The sequence below is a fragment of the Citrus clementina genome, unplaced genomic scaffold (assembly GCF_000493195.1).
Source record: "Citrus clementina cultivar Clemenules unplaced genomic scaffold, Citrus_clementina_v1.0 scaffold_3, whole genome shotgun sequence".
NCBI classification, from domain to species: Eukaryota; Viridiplantae; Streptophyta; class Magnoliopsida; order Sapindales; family Rutaceae; genus Citrus; species Citrus x clementina.
In genome coordinates this window covers 29,508,076-29,529,516 of record NW_006262339.1, presented here as the reverse complement: position 1 = coordinate 29,529,516, position 21,441 = coordinate 29,508,076, and the positions used below count along the sequence as shown (strand labels likewise).

General features: G+C 36.3%; 2 protein-coding genes and 2 non-coding genes across 4 annotated transcripts; 2 read left to right on the top strand and 2 right to left on the bottom strand.

Moving 5' to 3' along the window:
* Positions 1–695: 695 nt before the first annotated feature.
* On the bottom strand, positions 696–803 carry LOC112100620. The gene has a single exon (XR_002906987.1). It is a non-coding gene; the product is annotated as a small nucleolar RNA R71 (small nucleolar RNA).
* A 3,112-nt stretch (positions 804–3,915) lies between these two features.
* On the bottom strand, positions 3,916–4,019 carry LOC112100509. Its single transcript, XR_002906877.1, has one exon. It is a non-coding gene; the product is annotated as a small nucleolar RNA R71 (small nucleolar RNA).
* A 10,205-nt stretch (positions 4,020–14,224) lies between these two features.
* LOC112099832 lies at positions 14,225–14,902 on the top strand. Its single transcript, XM_024187320.1, has one exon. It carries the CDS (start codon positions 14,225–14,227, stop codon positions 14,900–14,902), a length of 678 nt encoding a protein of 225 aa, XP_024043088.1.
* Positions 14,903–17,750: 2,848 nt separating this feature from the next.
* On the top strand, positions 17,751–18,554 carry LOC112099831 (nucleolar and coiled-body phosphoprotein 1-like). The gene is made up of 2 exons (XM_024187319.1): positions 17,751–18,203; positions 18,273–18,554. Exons 1-2 carry the CDS (start codon positions 17,751–17,753, stop codon positions 18,552–18,554), a joined length of 735 nt encoding a protein of 244 aa, XP_024043087.1.
* Positions 18,555–21,441: the final 2,887 nt, after the last annotated feature.

Here is a 21,441-nt window from a genome sequence, read left to right as displayed (position 1 = left end):
TGATTGTTTCTTTTTGAAGTGTAAAGTAAATCTTGATAGTGCCGATTTGATTTGATTTATTCTATTTATTGGCAGATCAACACTTGCATGCGCAAAGACAGATCTGTTGTATTCCAATTTGATCTTGAGATTGAAAGGACTGTTAGGAGACTGCGAAGAGAACAAAGGAATTCAAAAACTATTTCAGGCATGGATAACTTGCAGGATGTGGGAAATTTGGACCCTCACAGGCCCTTACAACCAGTCAACATTCAAGAAGAGCATAATGAACATGCTAACCAAAGACAACCAGACAACAACAACATTATTTTCATGGCCGATGACAGGGATAGAGCTATTAGAGATTATGCTATGTTAACTCCTCAAGTTGTACACCCTGGAATAATCAGACCTAAAGTAGAAGCCGCAAACTTTGAATTGAAGCCAGTAATGTTTCAGATGTTGCAGACAGTAGGTCAATTCAATGGATTGCCAAATGAAGATCCTCACCTCTGTCTTAAGTTGTTCTTGGAAGTGAGTGATGCTTTCAAAATTGCTGGCGCAACCCAAGATGCTTTAAGAATGAGGGTTTTTCCTTACTCCTTAAGAGATCGAGGAAGAGCATGGTTAAATTCGTTACCATCTGATTCCATCATTGCATGGAATGAGTTGGCTGATAAATTCTTAATGAAATATTTTTCATCGACAAAAAATGGAAAATTACGGAATGAGATTACTTCTTTCCATCAACTTAAAGATGAGAGTTTGTATGAGGCTTGGGAAAGATTCAAAGAACTACTCAGAAGGTGTCCTCATCATGGCATTCCTTGCTGCATACAATTGAAAACTTTCTATAATAGGTTGAATCCTAGTACAAGATTGATGGTGGATGCTTCTGCAAATGGAGCTTTGTTATCCAAATCTTACACTGAAGCTTATGAAATTCTGGAGAGAATGGCCAACAATAATTATCAGTGGCCATTAACAAGGCAACCAGTAGCAAGAGGAGCAGCAGGGGTACATAACATAGATGTGATTACTGCTTTATCAGCACAAGTAACCTCATTGACTAACATGGTAAAAGCTATGACATCTGCTCTAGCAGCAGTAAAGCAAGTTGCTGAACTTTCTTGCATATACTGTGGTGAAGAATATGACTTTGATAATTGTCTTATAAATCCAGCATCATTAAACTATGTGGGTAATTTCAATCGACAGTTTCAAAACAACCCATATTCAAATACTTATAGCCCTAGATAGAAGCAACACCTAATTTTTTCATGGAGCAGTCAGAATCGAAATGCTCCAGCATTGAATGGACAAAATAGGAACATTCAACTACTGGTTTTCATCAGCAGAGTCAAGGGCAAAAACATACCAATCAGGATCCAATCACTTCACTGGAAGCACTGATTAAGGAATACATTGCAAAGAATGAAGCAATTGTGCAGAGTCAAACTGTATCCTTGAGGAACCTGGAGAACTAAATGGGACAACTTGCCACAGCAATGAGTAGCAGAAATCAAGGAAGCTTACCTAGCAACACAAAGATCCTAGAAGAGAGGGCAAAATACACTGTAAAGTAATTAACTTCAGATCTGGAAAAAATGTTGATATCCCTGTTGATGTGACTAAAAAGGTGCTGGAACTTAATTCCTCACAAAAACCACCTCAAGATGGAAGTAAGTTACAATAACCCAACCATCAAGACACTTGTGACAGAGACTAAGCTGCAACAACTATGGAAGGAACTCAACCAATACATGCTGAAAAAGAAATTGCAACACCAGTAGCTGTTGAGTGTTAGAAAATGTATATTTATAAAGGAGAAAATCGTCATTTTACAATTCAAGTTTTACTAACACCCTTACTTTTATGTATTTAAACTTCTTGTCATTTAATTATATGTGTTGTATTATAATTAAGTATTTTATGTATTTTAGGGGCATTATAGTCATTTTACAATGAACGAGAGATCAGACGGCAAAACGAACATCACTTTTGAACTCAGGACGGTCGAAAACCTTAGGAGGAGTATAAAAGGAAAAATGGCACTGTTCACATGTACGGTACTGTCTACGTTACTGTTCACATAGACGGATCGATGACGTGGCATTGACCGATGATGTGGCATTGACTGATGAGGTGTCACGATCTTGTTGGACTAAAATTCTTATGCACTGTTGATCAATGACGTGGCAGCATATCAGTGGACCAAAAATCTCGCGTACGGTACATGCATTACATAGGATTATTTTCAACCAAACCGCATCACTGTTCAACCCGGGTCAAACCGTGTTACTGTTCACCCGTATGGTCAAACCGCGTACTGTTGACTGATGACGTGGCGCAATACTGAGCGTCCAAACTATTTTTAATCCAATGGCCAAGATTTACTCAATGTATCTATAAAAAGGGGGCCTCCCCCCCTAATTTGATGGCTCTGAATCCATTTTTGGGATCCATTTTCTGTAATTCCTTCTCCATCTTGTATTTTCTACGTATTTTAATAAATTTCTATTTTACCCCTTATTCAATTATGAGTAGCTAATTTTCTTTTAAACTTGGGTTGAAGGTGAAGTATCAACATGTGTCATGGGCTTTATTTGGTAAATTTGTTTTCTCTTCCCCTCTAGTTTTTGTGGATGTTTTGACTTCTCATCGACAAATAATAATAATCTTGTTTAGTACCGCCTTGGTTTCACCGGCTCCCTAATACAAGGTTATTATTATTTGGCACGATAAGCCCTTAGCACCATATTGATTAGAGTATGGTTCATGATGTGTGGATTCCCCTCTCATGATTTAATTGGCATTAATAAGGAATATTTAGCCCATGGTACCTGTTGATACGAATCCAGATACCGAAGTACGTCATTTCAATAGAATTCTCTTCAAATTATTTTCGCCATTTTAATTCCAATTTTAGGATAATCCAAATCATTTTCACCACAAATCCAACCACCCATTTAGAAATTAATTCTACACACAATTAAAATCTACCTCCTCGTAGGATCGACACTTGTCACCATTGATCTATACTACAATAGATTCGTGCACTTGCGAATTCAATAAAATTTACACAACAAGTTTTTGGCGCCGTTGCCGGGGAGGTAAGTTATTTTAATTCGTAAAATTAATTTTTGTGAATAATTTCTTTTATTTGTTTTCTTGTATTTTTTTTATTAAAAAAAAGTGAATATATATTTAGAGGTAATAATTTCTTTTTTTTTTCTCTTCTTAAAAATTATGTAATTTAATTTTCAATTTATTTTTCTTTGTAATTATTTTTTGTTTATCTTATTAATTTATTTTTAGTTAATTTATTTCACATATTTTTTTAAGTGTGTTTTTTTTATAGAAAGGTTATAACAGCGTGATAAGGTTAGTACCGTAATTCTTCCTTCTTCTTTATTTTTATTTGTTTTGTTCCCATTTATTTTGTATTCCTTGCATGCATGGCCGTAGGTCATTATTACATAATCTTAAACCTATAGACCTTGAACTAGAAAAAACATTGCGCACACACAAACACACTAAAAATAAAATGAATTTGCAACAACAAGCACCACAGGAGAGGCCTTTTAAGAACTATTTTAGTTCCTTAGCTAATTTGAGCAATCATGCATAAGATACCCAAATGTAGCTGCTAGAAGTTTTGAACTAAAACCTAGTGTGCTAAATTGTCTCCCAACATTCTATGGCCTAGAAAATGAGGACCCATATAATCATTTGAATGATTTTCATGCTGTTTGTCAAACATTTAGATATGAGAATTTTTCAGATGATGGTATTAAATTTAGACTATTCCCATTTTCTTTAAAAGATAGAGCTCGTTCATGGCTCAATACATTGCCTGCTAATAGCATTACATCATGGGAACAAATGGTTACAAAATTTTTGAATAAATATTTCCCAGTGCATAAAACCAATGCTATTCGCAGGAAAATTTCAGAGTTTACACAGAGAGAAGACGAACAGTTTTTCGAAATATGGGAGCGATTCAATGGGCTACTCTTGAAGTGTCCACATCATGGGCACGAGAAATGGCACCAATGCCAATACTTTTTGGAGGGATTATTGCCGAATGTGTAAGAATGACTAATGGCAACAAATGGAGGAGAGCTAATGTCAAAAAGTGCATCAGAGATTTGGGAATTTTTCCAGCGACAAACGGATAATTCCCAACAACGGAGTCGGTCGCTTAGGAACACTAAAAGAATTGAGGGAGTAAATGAGGTTCACATTGGCGAGTCAAGTTCAGAAATTAAAGAAGTTAAATCGATAATTGAAGGTCTCTCTCGATAAATAGCATCGTTATCGACTGCTAAATCAATAGAGCCATATGACCATGACTCATACTCAGATCAAGCCAATGCCATAGGTGTAATGAGAAAACCATTGAATTACAACCCATACTCCAACACATATAACCCTGGATGGAGAGACCACCCAAATTTTCATGGTCTCAAGGATTCCAACAGAATGGACCAGCAGCTCCAGCTCCACCAATTCCACAAAATCCTTAAGCCTCTCAGCCACTATTTAAACCATACAATCAAAACCAGAACTACTCTCAACTCAGACCATGAGAGGGTGCATTCCAGAATTTCAAGAATGTTACTCACTCCACGATTGAGTAACAGAACCACACCATTGATGGACTACGAAATGAGTTGAGAGCAGGCTTCAACTCACAAGCCCAATCAGTTTCAAGCCTCGAGAAGATGTTGGGACAACTTACTTCTTTAGTTCAGACCTTGGCAATGACAGTTGAGAAAGGTAAATTTCCAAGTCAACCAGTGCCTAATCCTAAAGGAGTATATGAAGCAAGTACCAGTTCACCACAACAGCATGTAGAGGTCAAAGCAGTCACGACCTTGCGAAAAGGAAAAGAAGTCGACAACAAAGTGGAGATGTCGTTGATAAAAGAAAATCAAATTGTACCTGTAAATACCGAGGACTCATCACCGGAGGAGAAAGAAGAAACCAACCCACGAGAATATGTTCCCAAAGCTCCATTTCCTCAGAGGTTAGCTAAAAGAAATAAGGGAAAATCCACAGGTGAGATTCTTGAAATCTTCAAACGGGTAAATATTAACATCCATTTACTTGATGCTATAAAGAAAGTTCCATCTTATGCCAAGTTTCTTAAAGACCTTTGTACTAAAAAGAGAAACATTCATGTTCAAAATAAGGTATTTTTAACAGAAAACGTTAGTTCTATTCTTCAACATAAAATTCCTCTAAAATGCAAAGACCCAGGCTCCCCCACTATCTCATGTAGCTTAGGGAACTACACAATTGAGAATACTTTGTTGGATTTAAGAGCTACTGTAAATCTGTTGCCTTACTCAGTATTTTTGAAACTTGGACTTGGAGAATTACACCCAACTCCAGTGGTGTTACAGTTTATAGATCGGTCCACGAAAATACCTCGTGGTATTGTGGAGGACGTGCTTATCCAGGTAGATAAGTTTTATTTTCCTATTAATTTCATTGTAATTGACATTCAACCAATACAGGATTCAAGGAAACATATCCCCATTATTCTAGGCCGACCTTTCTTGGCAACTGTTGATGCTCACATTCAATACCGGACTGAAAATATGCAGTTGTCCTTCGGTAACATGACTATGGAGCTGAACATCTTCAACATTGCCAAACAACCTCACAATGCAGATGATAGAATTATTGATGTAGATTTAATAGAAACAATAGTTGATAATACTTTTCTTTCAAACCTTAGTGATGATCCTTTACAAACATGTTTAACTCACTTTGGTTTGGATTTTGATATTGACAGATCGGTCGATGAGGTCAACACCCTACTTGACTCAGCACCATTCATGGACACTAATAAATGGAAGTCAAGAGTTGAACAACTAGCACCGTTAGAAAAGAAACTCATCCCATCATCAGAATCACCAACGAAACTCGAGCTCAAACCATTACCCAACACTTTGGAATATGCATTTTTAGGAGAAGAAAGTACTCTTCCAGTAATCATCTCATCATCCCTAAATGACGAACAAAAAGGTAAGTTGTTGGATGTTTTAAAAGAGCACAAAAGAGCATTATGATGGACCATAGCAGACATCAAAAGTATAAACCCAGTAGACTACATGCATTACATTCACCTCAATGAAAATACTAAATCTACTAGGGAAATGAAACGTCAGTTAAATCATAATATGAAAGAAATTGTTAGAACTGAAGTCCTTAAGCTATTAGACGCATGTATCATTTACCCAATTTCTGATGGTTAATGGATCAGTCCTGTACAAGTTGTCCCTAAAAAGTCAGGAGTCACAATAGTTACCAATGCTATTAATGAATTGCTACCAACTAGAGTAACTACAAGATGGCGTGTATGCATTGATTATAGAAAGTTGAATTCTGTCACACGTAAAGACCATTTTCCTTTACCATTTATTGATCAAATGCTTGATAGATTAGTAGGCCATGAATTTTATTACTTTCTAGATGGTTACTCAAGATATAATCAGATTCCCATAGCACTAAAAGATCAAGAGAAAACCACTTTCACTTGCTCTTTTGGTACTTTTGCATATATGAGGATGCCATTTGGATTATGTAATGCACCTGCTACATTTCAACAATGCATGTTAAGCATTTTTTCAGATATGGTTGAACGATTCCTTGAAGTCTTTATGGATGACTTTTCCATTTTTGGTGACTCGTTTGATCAATGCTTACATCATCTAACACTAGTTCTGTAAAGATGCATCGAGAAGAACTTAGTCTTAAATTGGGAGAAGTGCCATTTTATGGTAAAACAAGGTATTGTTCTCGATCACATCATTTCGAGCAAAGGTATTGAGTTTGACAAAGCCAATGTGGATCTCATTTCTAATCTTCCTCCACCCAAAACAGCCAGAGAAGTAAGATCTTTCCTTGGGCATGCTGGTTTCTATAGGCGTTTCATTAAAGATTTTAGCAAAGTTTCTAGACCTTTATGCAATTTACTTGCTAAGAATATACCTTTTATCTTTAATGATTCATGTCTTATGGCTTTTGAAAAATTAAAGTAATTGTTGACATCATCACCCATCATTCAGGCCCCAAACTGAAGCTTACCATTTGAACTCATGTGTGATGCATCTGATTATGCAGTAGGAGCAGTATTAGGACAAAGAGTTGATCGAATTTCCCATGTTATTTACTATGCTAGTATGATATTGAATGATACACAATTGAACTATTCAACTACTGAAAAAGAAATGCTAGCAGTAGTATTTGCATTAGAAAAATTTCGATCTTATCTCATTGGTTCTAAAATAATTATATTCACATATCATGCTGCTTTTAAATATCTTCTCACAAAGAAAGATGCAAAAGCTAAACTAATTCGTTGGGTGTTACTTTTGCAGGAATTCGACTTGGAATTTAAAAATAAGAAAGGCACAAAAAATGTTGTGGCAGATCATCTCTCTCATCTTCATTTTGACACAATTTCTAAACATTTAACATTGAATGAGTCATTTCCAGATGAACAATTAATGAGTGTGGAAGTATTACCTTGGTATGATGATATAGTTAATTATCTTATTACAGGTCAACTTCCAGAGCATTGGACCAAGCAAGCAAGGCTAAATTCTTTGCAGAAATAAAGATTTCTTTTGAGATGACCCGTATTTGTTCAAGTATTGTGCAGATCAAATTGTTAGACGATGTGTCCCAGAAAATGAAATTAAAAATATCCTTTCATTCTGCCATGAACAAGCTTGTGGAGGCCATTTCAGTGCTAAGAAAACAGCTACTAAAGTTTTACAATGTGGTTTTTATTGGCCAACTATATTTCGAGATGCTTACACCTTTTGTTCTTCATGTGATAGGTGTCAACGAATGGGGAGCATTACACGAAGGAATATGATGCTATTAAATTCAATTTTAGTGGTTGAGATTTTTTATGTATGGGGTATCGACTTCATGGGACCCTTTCCCCCTTCTTTTGGCCATCAATACATATTGGTTGCTGTTGACTACGTATCGAAATGGGTAGAAGCAATTCCATGTAGAACCAATGATCATAAGGTGGTGATAGGATTTTTGAAAAGCAACATTGTTTCATGCTTTGGATTCCCTCGAGCAATAATCAGTGATGGTGGTGCCCACTTTTGTAATAAAGCATTCAAGGCACTTTTGACAAAGTATTCAATCACTCACAAAGTGGCGACCCCATCTTATCCGCAAACCAGTGGCCAAGTTGAGATCTCCAATCGGGAAATAAAGCACATATTAGAAAAGACGGTGAAGCTCGACAGAAAAGATTGGTTATTAAGACTTGATGATGCATTATGGGCATATAGAACGGCTTTCAAGACCCCGATTGAGATGTCACCCTATAGGCTAGTGTATGGAAAAGCTTGCCACCTACCTGTGGAACTTGAGCATCGTGCATATTGGGCTATCAAGAAATTCAACTTTGACATGCAGCAAGCCAGCTTAGAAAGAAGATTACAGCTGGGAGAACTTGAAGAAATTCGCAATGATGCATACGAAAATGCCAAGATTTACAAGCAACGAATGAAAGTCTTCCATGACAAGCAAATTATGAGAAAATCTTTCACTCCAGGTTAGAAAGTGCTTTTATTCAATTCTCACTTGCACCTATTCCTAGGTAAGTTACGCTCTCGATGGTTTGGCCCTTTTATTGTTCATACTGTTTTTCCACATGGGGCAATTGAAATTAAAGACCTAAAGAACGGTGCCACGTTTAAAGTTAACGGTCAAAGATTAAAACCATATTTAGAATACCAACCACATGGAGAGGACACCGAAATAAATTTGAGTGACCCACTAGATTTGAATTAATTTTTTTTTTCGATGATTTGATTTTTTTTCTTTTTTTTCTTTTTATTATTCTTTTGCTAATTGAAATTATTTTTGCGTAAGTGTGTTTGTTTAACCATTAAGTTTTTTTTTTCTTATCATTGTTAATCATGAGTACCATACTTAAACCGTTCCTCCTGAACATTCTTAAACCACTTCAACGTGTAAACTCTCATCTCAAAAGGCAGATTCGATTTTGTAAGACACATCGTATTTGGGCTCTGCAACCACCAGAGTTAGTATCCTATGTTGAGGGTTTAGAAAGCCAACTCAGAGACATTGAGAGAAGTGTTTACGACATCCAGTTGGAGCTTGAGGTAAATTCAATAAGAGGATGATTTTAATTTTCTTTGTGTGTTTTAATTTGTTTTTCTATTTGTGTGCTTTAGTTTGTTACCCCAGTGAAGTGGCGGATAACGGTACTCCGTGACAATCAAGTGGGTTACTTCAATTTTCCCATAATAACTGATATTCTGAGGCGAAGGTATGGACAGAAATCAGATTCTAGCGAAGCTTCACAAGCGATTCCCTTCACTTCCTCAGAATGCCCTCCTTACAATCTATAAAGCCCGGTCCGAACACATGCGATTGCTAATGAGGAATCATATACCTGCTGACATCCATTGGTTAATCGAGGCTAAAGTACGACTGGCAAGTGAGTTACCTCCAAAATTTATTGCATACATGCCTGGTTGTGGTAAAGGAAATTATGCAAGAAAACGACGAGTTCAAAAAAATTTTGTTGCTTGTCATAAGTGTGCCAGAATGAGTTGCGATAAAAAACCATGTTCTTTAGGAATGATGTCTGATAACAGAGAAGATAAGATTCAATTCATTAGGGATGGCTTGAATAAGGAGTCATTAGATGATATCCTTTTGTCTCTTGAAACGCATACCAGTGGATATGTGCAAGGAGCGATTCTCCAGTTATGACCATTATTCCAGAAAGAGCATGCACGATATAGTCTCGGAAATCTGACTATAAACGACCCTATTTGCCAGTTTATAAGAAAACTGGATGGGAAGCCCATCCTCGACCCATAGAGGGCGTTCAATCCATTTCTGGACGTAAAACCAGAGGAAGATGTGAGCCACAGTCGCAACTACCTGTAAATATCATTTTACTTCACTGTTATTTTATTTCACTGTTATTTTATCTTTTGCATTATTGTCTTTAATAATTTTATTTTATGATTATTTCTTTTTATTTTTACTGTTTCATTTTTGACTCGCGAGCCATGTGCTTTACGCGTTATTTGACACTGACATGTCACCTCATACACAGTTGTGACCCACTGTCACCAAGATTCTTAAATATGACTTTTTGTTAAGCACTCACAAATTATTTTTGAGAAATATTAAAATGGCAGCTACTCCCAATAGACAATTCAAGAACATTTGTGTGCTTTCTGGATTTAACTATGGCAAACATAAAGAGTTCGTTGAGGCAGCCATAGATCTTGGTTGAAGCATAGCAGAGAGAAAATTACACTTGGTGTATGGAGGAGGTAACCGAGGGTTATCAAAATTGGTCTCAGAAGCTGCTTTTGTCAGAGGAAGCCAAGTGTTAGGCATCATTCCAAGAGCCCTAAAACCTTTGGGCAGTTTGTCTGACCCACTGACTGGAGAAGAGTTAGTCGTCTCAGGTATGCAAGAAAGAATAACTGAAATGCTTAATTATGCTGATGCTTTTATTTTCCTTCCAGGAGATCTTGCAACACTAGAGGCACTTATCACACTAGCATCTTGGGCCCATTTGCACATTCACCAGAAACCCATCGGTTTGTTAAATGTCAATAACTTTTATGATGGTTTCATCGCATTTCTTAACCATGCAATAAAAAACTATTTCGTTCCTTCCAATGCGAAAAAGCTTTTTATTTGTGCTCATATTGCTAAGAGCTACTTGATATGTTACAAGCTTATAAACCGGATCTAGACCCCTAGACCTTTGTGTTGGAGAGTCCAAATAATGACGGTAACAGTAGCCGCAGTAAGAAGTATAAATTAGATTTAACTCCCCGCCTGTAAATATTTTCTTCTGTGTTGCACCACCTAGGTGATGTCTTCTAAACTCTACTTCTTTCCTTTAAAACATTGAGGACAATGTTTCGTTCTGGTTGGGGGGAGGGAATAGTCGACAATTGTGGAATCTTGGTTAAGTTTTTACTAATTTTTTATTGTAGAAACTAGTTGTTGCTAACTTTTTGTGTTGAAGATAGTTGAATATAGAGTGTAGTTACTCTAGAAACGCATCTTTTTCGTTAAAAAAAAATTCCAGATATTTTATTTTTCTTTATTAATTTTTTTACAATCATTTTTCTTCTTATTTCTAATTTCTCCTTTATAAATATACACTTTCCAATTTTTTAAGTCGAAGATGGCTGAATATGGAGTATAGTGCCTCTAGAAACGCATCTTCTTAGTTAAAAAAAAACATTTTTTTTATCATTTTAAGTGTAATTTTTTTAATTAGTTTTTCTGCATCATTTTCACACTTCTGCATGCATATTTTCCTTTCATGTTTAGAATAGGTTGGAGGGTAGAATGTTGTTTAAAAAAAAAATTGTGTGATTTGTTTTAACATTGGATGACATGATTAATTTCAAATTTTAGTATTTGTATTATCTTTGGTCTTAAGTGATGTTACGCTATGTTTGCTACTTTACATGTTGATGTCGGAGATAAATATGAGTTGCTTGAAGGAATGAACATGTCATAATAAGTACTGAGTGAGTTTTTGAGCCTATTATTTTTCTTGGAGAGTAACCCTTTTGCCCATTCTTTATACAGCTTAGTAGTTTTATACATGATCTTTAGATTTCTTTTGAGTTAAGCCTAAAAAAAAATATTAGAAAATTAAAAAAAAAAGAAAAAAGTGTGCTGCTACATTTGGAGACCCATCTAACTAGTAGATATGGAAGATTATTTAGAGCCCTAAAAGATGATGGAAATGCTATATTTGATCCGTTTGAGCCTTTCTAACCATCCCTTTTGTGAAATATCCATAGTTAACCCTTTTGAGCCTTAAAACAAAAAAAAAAAACCTTTTCTTTCTCAACTTATCATCTTGACCCACTCCGATTTGGAGTATTACCCGATGTCTTATAAGTTCCATCACTTATTTATGTTTGAGAAAAATGTAAATAATTATTTTGTTCAGTGACGTTGTGCTAAACAAAAGCAAAAAAAAATTATTGTTTTTAAAAAAAAAGAAGAAAAAAAATATAACAATAATAGGTGAAATCCACCTTGCAACTTCCAAAAAAAAAAAACAAAAATCTCTGCATTTTTCTCAAACATACACTTTGTTTTCCTTATTTCCTCTCCTTGATTAGCCATGTCCCTAGCCTACGTTACGTCCTAATAAAATTCCTTCTTAATTTTAGGGAACTATAATCTGAAGTAGAAGCTAGTTATATGGGTTAAAAAGATGTAGTGGTGCATAAAAAAATAAAAACAAATAAATTGGGTTGACTAGCATTTTTATTTTACTTGAGATCGTATTATTTCTAAGCTGAGGGCATATTTCTTTCATTTTGGTGAGAGCATGTGATATCACTTCTTCATTATTTTCTCTCAATTACCATTCATTGGAGTGACTATTTTTATTAGGTTTAATTTCTTTGTGAGAGTGTCACTACTTCCAGTGAGATTTTGGGGTTTGACATGTCATTCTTGAAAGTAGCTATGACAAAGTCTACTAGACTGATTCATGTGGATGGTTGATGTGGGTGCGATGTTTCTTTAGACTAGAGATAATGTTTATAGTTTTATTTAATTAATATCATTAGTCTGATTGAATAAACATGATTGTTTAAAAAAAAATCATTTTTGATTTGAATTTTGTTTTCACTTTATTTGCTAGGGACTAGTAATAAGCTGGTTGGGGGGGGTGTTGAGTGTTAGAAAATATATATTTATAAAGGAGAAAATCGTCATTTTACACTTTAAGTTTTACTAACACCCTTACTTTTATGTATTTAAACTTCTTGTCATTTAATTATATGTATTGTATTATAATTAAGTATTTTATGTATTTTAAGGGCATCATAGTCATTTCACAATGAACGAGAGATCAGACGGCAAAACAGACATCACTTTTGAACTCAGGACGGTTGAAAACCTTAGGAAGAGCGTAAAAGGAAAAATGACATTGTTCACATGTACGGTACTATTCACATGTATGGTACTATCTACGTTACTGTTCACGACACTGTTCACATAAACGGATCGATGACATGGCATTGACCGATGATGTGGCATTGACTGATGATGTGTCACGATCTTGTTGGACTAAAATTCTTATGCACTGTTGATCGATGACGTGGCAGCATATCAGTGGACCAAAAATCTCGCGTACGGTACATGCATTACACAGGATTATTTTCAACCAAACCGCATCACTGTTCAACCCGGGTCAAACCGTGTTACTGTTCACCCGCATGGTCAAACTGCGTACTGTTGACTGATGATGTGGCGCAATCCTGAGCGTCCAAACTGTTTTTAATCCGATGGCTACGATTTACTCAATGTATTTATAAAAAGGGGCCTCCCCCCTAATTTGATGGCCCTGAATCCATTTTTGGGATCCATTTTCTATAATTCTTTCTCCATCTTATATTTTCTACGTATTTTAATAAATTTCTATTTTACCCCTAGTTCAATTATGAGTAGCTAATTTTCTTTCAAGCTTGGATTGAAGGTGAAGTATCAACATGTGTCATTATTTTCTCTTCCCCTCTAGTTTTTATGGATGTTTTGACTTCTCGTCGACAAATAATAATAATCTTGTTTAGTACCGCCTTGGTTTCACCGGCTCCCTAATACAAGGTTATTATTATTTGGCACGATAAGCCCTTAACACCATATTGATTAGAGTATGGTTCATGAGGTGTGGATTCCCCCCTCATGATTTAATTGGCATTAATAAAGAATATTTAGCCCATGGTGCATGTTGATACGGATCCAGATACCGAAGTACGTCATTTCAATAGAATTCTCTTCAAATTATTCTCACCATTTTAATTCCAATTTTAAGATAATCCAAATCATTTTCACCATAAATCCAACCACCCATTTAGAAAATTAATTCTACGCACAATTAAAATTCACCTCCTCATGGGATCGACACTCGTCACCATTGATCTATACTACAATAACTTCGTGCACTTGCGAGTTCAATAAAATTTGTACAACAATAGCCACAACCTACAACAAACTAAATAAGCAGAGTTTGGCACCTCCTGAAGCTACCCAGCAGTTTAGGCATCCACCCCCTTTCCCACAGAGATTCCATAAGCAAAGACTAGACAAGCAGTTTAATAAATTTCTGGGAGTGCTGAAACAATTACACATCAACATACCTTTAGTGGAAGCTTTGGAGCAAATGCCTAATTATGTGAAATTTCTAAATGACATCTTAGCACAAAAGAGAAGGTTGGGAGAATTTGAAACGGTTGTTTTAACAAAGGAAAGCAGTCATATGCTGCAAAATAAGATTCCTACAAAATTGAAGGATCCAAGAAGTTTTACAATACCATGTTCTATTGGAACTAGGTACATTGGCAGAGCACTTTGTGACTTGGGAGCCAGTATTAATCTGATGCCATTGTCTGTATTTAAGCAGTTGGGAGTAAGGGAATACAGGCCAACCACAGTCACCCTGCAATTAGCTGACATATCTCATGCATGTCCTGAAGGAAAAATTGAGGATGTACTGGTGAAGGTTGACAAATTTATCTTCCTAGTAGATTTCATTGTACTAGACTTTGAGGCTGATAAAGAGGTACCTATTATACTTGGAAGACCTTTCTTAGCAACTGGAAAAACTCTGATAAATGAGCAGAAAAGAGAGCTCACCATGAGAATGAATGATCAACAAGTCACATTTATTGTATTAGAGGCTATGAAGAACCCTAATGAGTTAGAAGATTATAATTTCCTGAGTGTTGTGGATTTTGTTGTAGCAAACAGAATTGACAGATGCTGCAATAATGAGATCAACAAAGTGACCACATTTGAAAGCTTTGAAGAAGAAGATGTTGCAGCAAACCAGATAAATTAGATGGAAGGAAAGCAATCTGATAGACATAACAGATTTGTTAAGCATTTGAATCTTTCAGACAGGGAAGTAAAAACAACTTTACCATCTATTGAATCACCTCCTAATCTTGAATTAAAATTGTTACCTTCACATTTGAAATATGTTTATCTTGGTCAAAACAATACACTCCCTGTAATCATCTCCTCTACTCTGGATGCAGGGTAAGAACAGAGTCTAGTAGATGTGATTGGGAGATACAGAAGAGCAATTTGATGGACCATGGCAAATATCAAAGGGATAAGTCCATCAATATACATGCATAAAATTCTGTTAGAAGACTGTCAAGGCTGAGAATCAAGTAGCAGACCACCTGTCGAGGCTGGACGCAGACACAAGTACATTGACAAGAAAGGACATCACTGAAACTTTTCATGATGAACAGCTGTTGGTAGTACAACAAGCACAGGTGCTGCAGCAATTAGGATCTCCATGGTATGCAGATTTTGCTAACTACTTAGTAACTGAGTTGCTACCACCTAAGTTGAAGTTTCAGGAGAAAAAGAAATTTCTTCATGATGTTAGAAGCTACCAATAGATGACCTATATTTATATAAGTTATGCTTAGATCAAGTAATACGAAGATGTGCTTCAGAGGGAGAAATTCCACACATATTGGAGTCATGCCATGCTGCAGCATATGAAGGACATTTTAGTGGTCACAGAACAGCTGCTAAAGTTCTGCAATTAGGTTAGTACTGGCCTTCTATTTTTAAAGATGCTTGTGAATTTGTCAAATGTTGTGACAGATGTCAAAGGACATGGAACATAACTAAAAGACATGAAATGCGATTGACAAATATTATGGAAGTTGAAGTTTTTGATGTATGGGGAATAGATTTCATGGGACATTTTCCACCATCCTTTGGAAACTTATATATCCTTGTTGTTGTAGATTATATCTCTAAGTGGGTAGAAGCAGTATCATTACCTACCAATGATGCTAAAACAGTGGTGGTCTTTCCTCTGAAAAATATTTTTTCCGGGTTTGGCACTCCCAGAGCAATTATTAGTGATAAAGGTACTCATTTTTGTAACAAAGTATTTACTGCAGCCACGATAAAATATGGAGTCAGGCATAAAATAACAACAACATATCACCCACAATCTAATGATCAGGTAGAAGTGTCCAATAGAGAAATTAAGAAGATCTTAGAAAAAGTAGTGAACCCAGCACGGAAGGATTGATCTTTGTGGTTACATGACTCCTTATGGGCCTACAAAACAACATACAAAATACCACTTGGCATGTCTCCCTACTGAATTGTTTATGGAAAGACTTGTCACTTGCCACTTGAGCTAGAGCATAAAGCACACTGGGCACTGAAGTATGTGTGACAAATGAATTCTTTATTGACAATTCGGGTTGTATTGTAACAGAGTATAGAGGCAAGCCATGTGTCAGAGGCTATTGGAGTGGAGCATGTAACCGTTGCTGGAGCAAATAATTAAGTGTTGCAGCAACCGATATTACCATTATAGTAACTTAAAAATTGGAGCCTCTCACTTACCGTTGGAGATAAATCATGACAGATGGATGCATGGATTTGGATAGAAATTGAGGAAGAAAAAATCTCCGAAATTAATGCATTAATTTCTCTTGCTTATTTTTATGGGATATACTCATTATATTCAAAATATTTTCTTTCCTGATTTATCTTACTTTACCGGATTTATCTTCATTTAAATTCAACTATAAAAGGGAATTACTGTGTGTAGTGACCTACGGCACTATTCCCCTCTTCTTCGCAAGCACGGCTCCAATAATTCTTACCACCATCTTCTCATTTTACTCTCAGGCATAGTACCTTCGAATTGTTACTGCTATAGCAATGCCAAGGTGTAAAAGAACAGCCTACTGACTCAAAGATCCTTCACGCTTCCAGAGTTACCACGTAAAGGAAAAATATGAAGAATTCATGAACCACGCAAGATTTTGGAAGAAAAAGGGTTTCAATTTCCAGAGTCATTCACCGGAATTGTGCAAACAGTACACAATACTGCAGCAAAGCGTGGGTGGCTAGAGTTTTGCAACCACCCTCGAGACCCTGTGCTGCTAGTAGTCAAAGAATTTTATGCCAATTTGGTAAGCCCTAGCCAGCACAACATTTGGGTAAGAAACGCACTTGTTCCATTAGACTCTCGAGTTATAAATGCTTTTTATAATTTACCTGCTGAAATTAATTATGAGTATGCCAAGTTGCTGAACAAATTGACCCCGAAAAGATGGAACACCATCTTCACAACTCTTACAGTATAAGGGGTATCGTGGGCTAATGAGAAAGGACATGTAATTAATAGAATAGATTTAAAACTCATTGCTAAGGTGTTGGTGAAATTTCTGAAATCTAGACTTATGCAAACCACCCACACCACTACTGTTTCACAGGAAATGTTGGTTTTGTTATATGCTATTGTTCGACGGCTTCCTATAGATGTGGGAAGCATTATCGAAAAAGAAATCAGAGATTGTGCCATAAAGAAACACAAAGCAACTGCTTTATTATTTACTTCACTCATCACCAACATCTGTGTAGTATCAAGTGTTCGTCTTGATGCAAAGGATGAGCATGTCAAGAATGATTATGCCCTTACTGCACGCACCATTGAGAGAATTGCTGGTGAAAGTGCTGGAGCAACAACTGAACCAGCTGCTGTAACAGGAGCGAGACGAGCTATTGGTTTAGAACAGACAATTTAGGCGCTGAGCACCAGTATCACTTAATGTGCTGAGGTTCAGCAGAGGAAAAACGATCGGTTTTGGAGCTATTTATAGCACCTGGACAACCACCTACACCAATTTGCTCTTTACATGAAAAACACCCACCGGAATTTCCCTGATTCATTGCTCCAGCAGTACAATTTTGACATCAACACCACACATACTCCAGCAGAAGTCAATCAAGAAGCCACTGACACAGATGAACCAAAAGCAGAAGCTGTAGCAGAATCACAAGCAGAGGCTAAATCAGAAGATGCTGAACCATCTGATCAACCTGAGGAAGAAGGTGACAAGTCTGCAACTGACAGTTCACCCACTGAGGCAGAAGAAGATTCGGAGAAAGAACGTAAGGAACCCTCAGTCAGGACCTCTCCCAAAACCAGGAAAAGGCACATCATCCAAGAAGATGAAGAAAATGAACCTGAAGAGGAGTCCCCAATTCCAGTCCTTCCAAGAAAGGGCAAGGAAAAAATAGCAACCCCTCCTGCCTCTGAAGATGAAGCCGAGCAAGTCGATGCAGAGTTGGAAGCTACAGTAACCAGAGTAACGCATACACCCACAGAAGCCTAGCAGCTACTTGACATCATTGCTGTCATCACTGCTGAGGGACAGGCAGCTGATGCACCAACCCCAACTCCTCCACAGGCCACTCCTAGCAAACCTGTTCGTGCTAGTCCGAGAGGAGCCAGCAAAAGCAAGGGCAGCACTTCTGGAGGCATTGCTACAACAACCTCGACAGAACAAAAAAGGACCAGATCAGTGTCAAACAAGCAAGCTGCCCCAGCAACAACACCTCCCACCAGCCCAGTGAAGAAAAAGACAAAGACATTATCCGCTACCTCCCCACAAGTTTCCCCAAAGGATAAGCTGCGCAGTGCATCCAAGAAGCGCTGATGTCATCCCACCATGTAGCAGCAATACCCAAACCATAGGGGAGTATCCCCTTCTTGCTAGTTAATTTATTTAATTCTGTAAAACTTTTCTTTCATTATGTTTTCAATTTGTGTGGTCTTTTCTAAATGTCCTCCTCTATGTCCTTGTCAAATTGTGTGACTTTTTTGTTGCGTGCTTGTGAGGACACAACACATTTTCAGTTTGAGGGGGATATATATCTGGGTGCTTTGGATATGTGTTTATATATGTATTGTGTGAAACTCTGATATCTAATATTTGTGTATGGATTAGAAATCCTAATGAAGATAAATTGAGTATTAATGGGTGGTTATAAGAATGCCGAGTAGAGACAGTAATAGATGGAGAGTGAAATTCTATCCTTACACTTAAACTTTGGTGGAGTTTATGAGACTGCTGTAGCAGAGCTAAAAGAATAACAAAGATCTTAAGTTTAGGGAGAAAAAGTTTGATTGACTGTGCTGGCTATGAAATAAATTATGCTCCAATTGCTCAAGTTGCTGAGTAACCAAAGCTGAGTATGTACCCCATATGCAGAGTTGCGTTCAAAGGTAACAAGAGTTATGAGCAGTGCTGTAGCAATGACTCTTTTATGAAAAAAAAAAGAAGAGAAAAGTGAGACAATAATACAAGGAAGTCCTCTGTCTAGGATATTGAGTAGCCAGGTCTGTTCATGAGCCCTATGTTCAGCCTTGAGTAAAAGATATGTCTAGATAAGATTATGTTACAGATATTGCTACAACAACTTTGATCTGTGCATGGTTTGAGTAATTAGGTGTCATCATTACAATTGATTGGCATTCACATGAAAAATAAATGGTGCAGTGATGAGGTTGAATACTCTCAAATTTTCATTATTTAACTCAACACAGTTTGAGTATGTGAGATTTATGCTACCCCATATATGAATAAAATTATGTTACTGCTGAATTACATGCAATCTCTTGGTAATGTTGTAGCATCTCTGGAATTCAATCTATGGTCATTTTGCATGATTGGGATTGTGATATGAAGGTAGAAAAATCCTTGTAAATTTGATAAAAGAGCTAAAGTTGTGTGTTGCATGCTTGTTTGCGTGAAGTGTTAGTATGTTGTCATTACTTTAGGACAAGTAAAGGTTTAAGTTTGGGGGTGTGAAAACTCTATGAAATGCGAGTTATTACAATAATTCTAGACTTAAACCAAGATCACTTAGAGAGTAAATGAGGTGTTTTTATTATATTTTGCATAAACATTCATTTTAGTGAGTCTTAATAAGTTTTGCTTGAATTAGAGTAATTTGTGCTCAAAACAGGTGCATAATTGTAGGTTTTCAAAAGTTTATAATTCATGAAGGGATGCTAAGATATTAGACCAGCAAGAGGAGGAAAGAATATTGCCACAAAAGAAGTTAAGCACAACCAAGAACAGTGCAGTGTTCTAGCCGTTGTCAGAGCAACCATTACTGTAGCAATCCTAGAGCACTGAAGGAGAAAACTTAGCGCGGGTTAGCTGCAGAATTGCTGCAGTTTCCTAATTTAACTCATGCACGCCCGAGGCTTTTGTTTACCCTAGTTTTTAGTTATAAAAGGAGGCGTGTATCACATAAACCAAGGAAGAAATTATCATTAGGGACTTTAGAGAGAAAAAGAAGAAGAAAATTAGAATTGAAGAGGACGGCTTCAGCAGTATTGAAAAATCCCGCAGAATTATTTGGATTCACTTTTTGCCGTTCTCAACTTATATCTTTTTTTCTTTTTTTGTCTGATTTAATGTATCCCGTGAACAATATGTTGATGCTTTTTTTTTCTCTTTCAGAATATGAACTAAATTTGCTTGTAGTTGAGCGACGAACAATCTAATGGGTTCTTGATTGTTCTTATGAATTGTTATGTCATTGCTGTAGCATTTTACTCTAGTAGCTATTATTATAATTGTTATTTCGGTTGACCACCCATTTAATAGTTCAAGTTAAGATAGAGTCGCAAAAGGACATGTCTTAGTAGATATTATTAGAGTAATACTTGATCTTAATTTAAGTTTCTTGGATTAAGTTTATCTTGAATCCCATAAGGGCTATACTTGAAGTTAAGATTTGTGACACACTAGATACAGGTACTCACCTTGTAGGGCGGAGAGACTAAAGGGTCATAAGGCCATGACATAGGTAGAATAACAACAGGTCATTGCTAATATACTTAAGGGTGTGAGAGTTCCAATATGCGACAGCTGAAGATGCAGATTAATTTTGCCCAGTGCTGTAACAATTGTTGTACCAACTAGTGTTAACTTGATGAAAAACAGTCAGCCCATAAAGAGAGTTTGATCATTCAACTACCATATTCTCAATTGAATCTTAGACACATTTAATTTAGTTTATTTCATTACTGCATTGTTTTATTTAATTCTTTCACAATTATCAATTTTGATAGAACTTACTTTACATTTGTTAACTTTGGACTTAAGTTAGATTGCACTATTGTGATTGCTGTAGCACTTCTAGTGACATCAATCCCTGTGGAGACGATTTTGAATATTCATCACTTTATTACTTGTTGTGTACACTTGCACATTGGCATCAATAGCATTTGATTATAAAAATCTCCCTTAAAACATGGACATTTCCTAAAACTAACTACAACTTATATAACATATATATCATCTACTCAACACATCCGAAATTATATTTCCCAACCAACAACTACTACTACCATAAGTCATTAAACAAAAAACTTTCATTTTAACTTATAGTATTACAGAATTCTGGTTTTAAGCAGTGAATTCAAATAAGCAACTGATCTTGTCCTTAGAAAAAATTTTGATAGAGTCTCCTCTAAAATATGGACATTTCCTGAAACAAATTACAACTTATATAACATGTATATCATCA

Excerpts from the sequence above, each read along its gene's own strand:
- LOC112099832 (XM_024187320.1), top strand. The coding sequence starts at position 14,225 with ATGCCTAATTATGTGAAATTTCTAAATGACATCTTAGCACAAAAGAGA.
- LOC112099831 (XM_024187319.1), top strand. The coding sequence starts at position 17,751 with ATGAAAAACACCCACCGGAATTTCCCTGATTCATTGCTCCAGCAGTAC. Across the intron at positions 18,204-18,272 it reads TGGAAGCTACAGTAACCAGA|GCAGCTGATGCACCAACCCC; the intron begins GTAACGCATACA and ends GCTGAGGGACAG.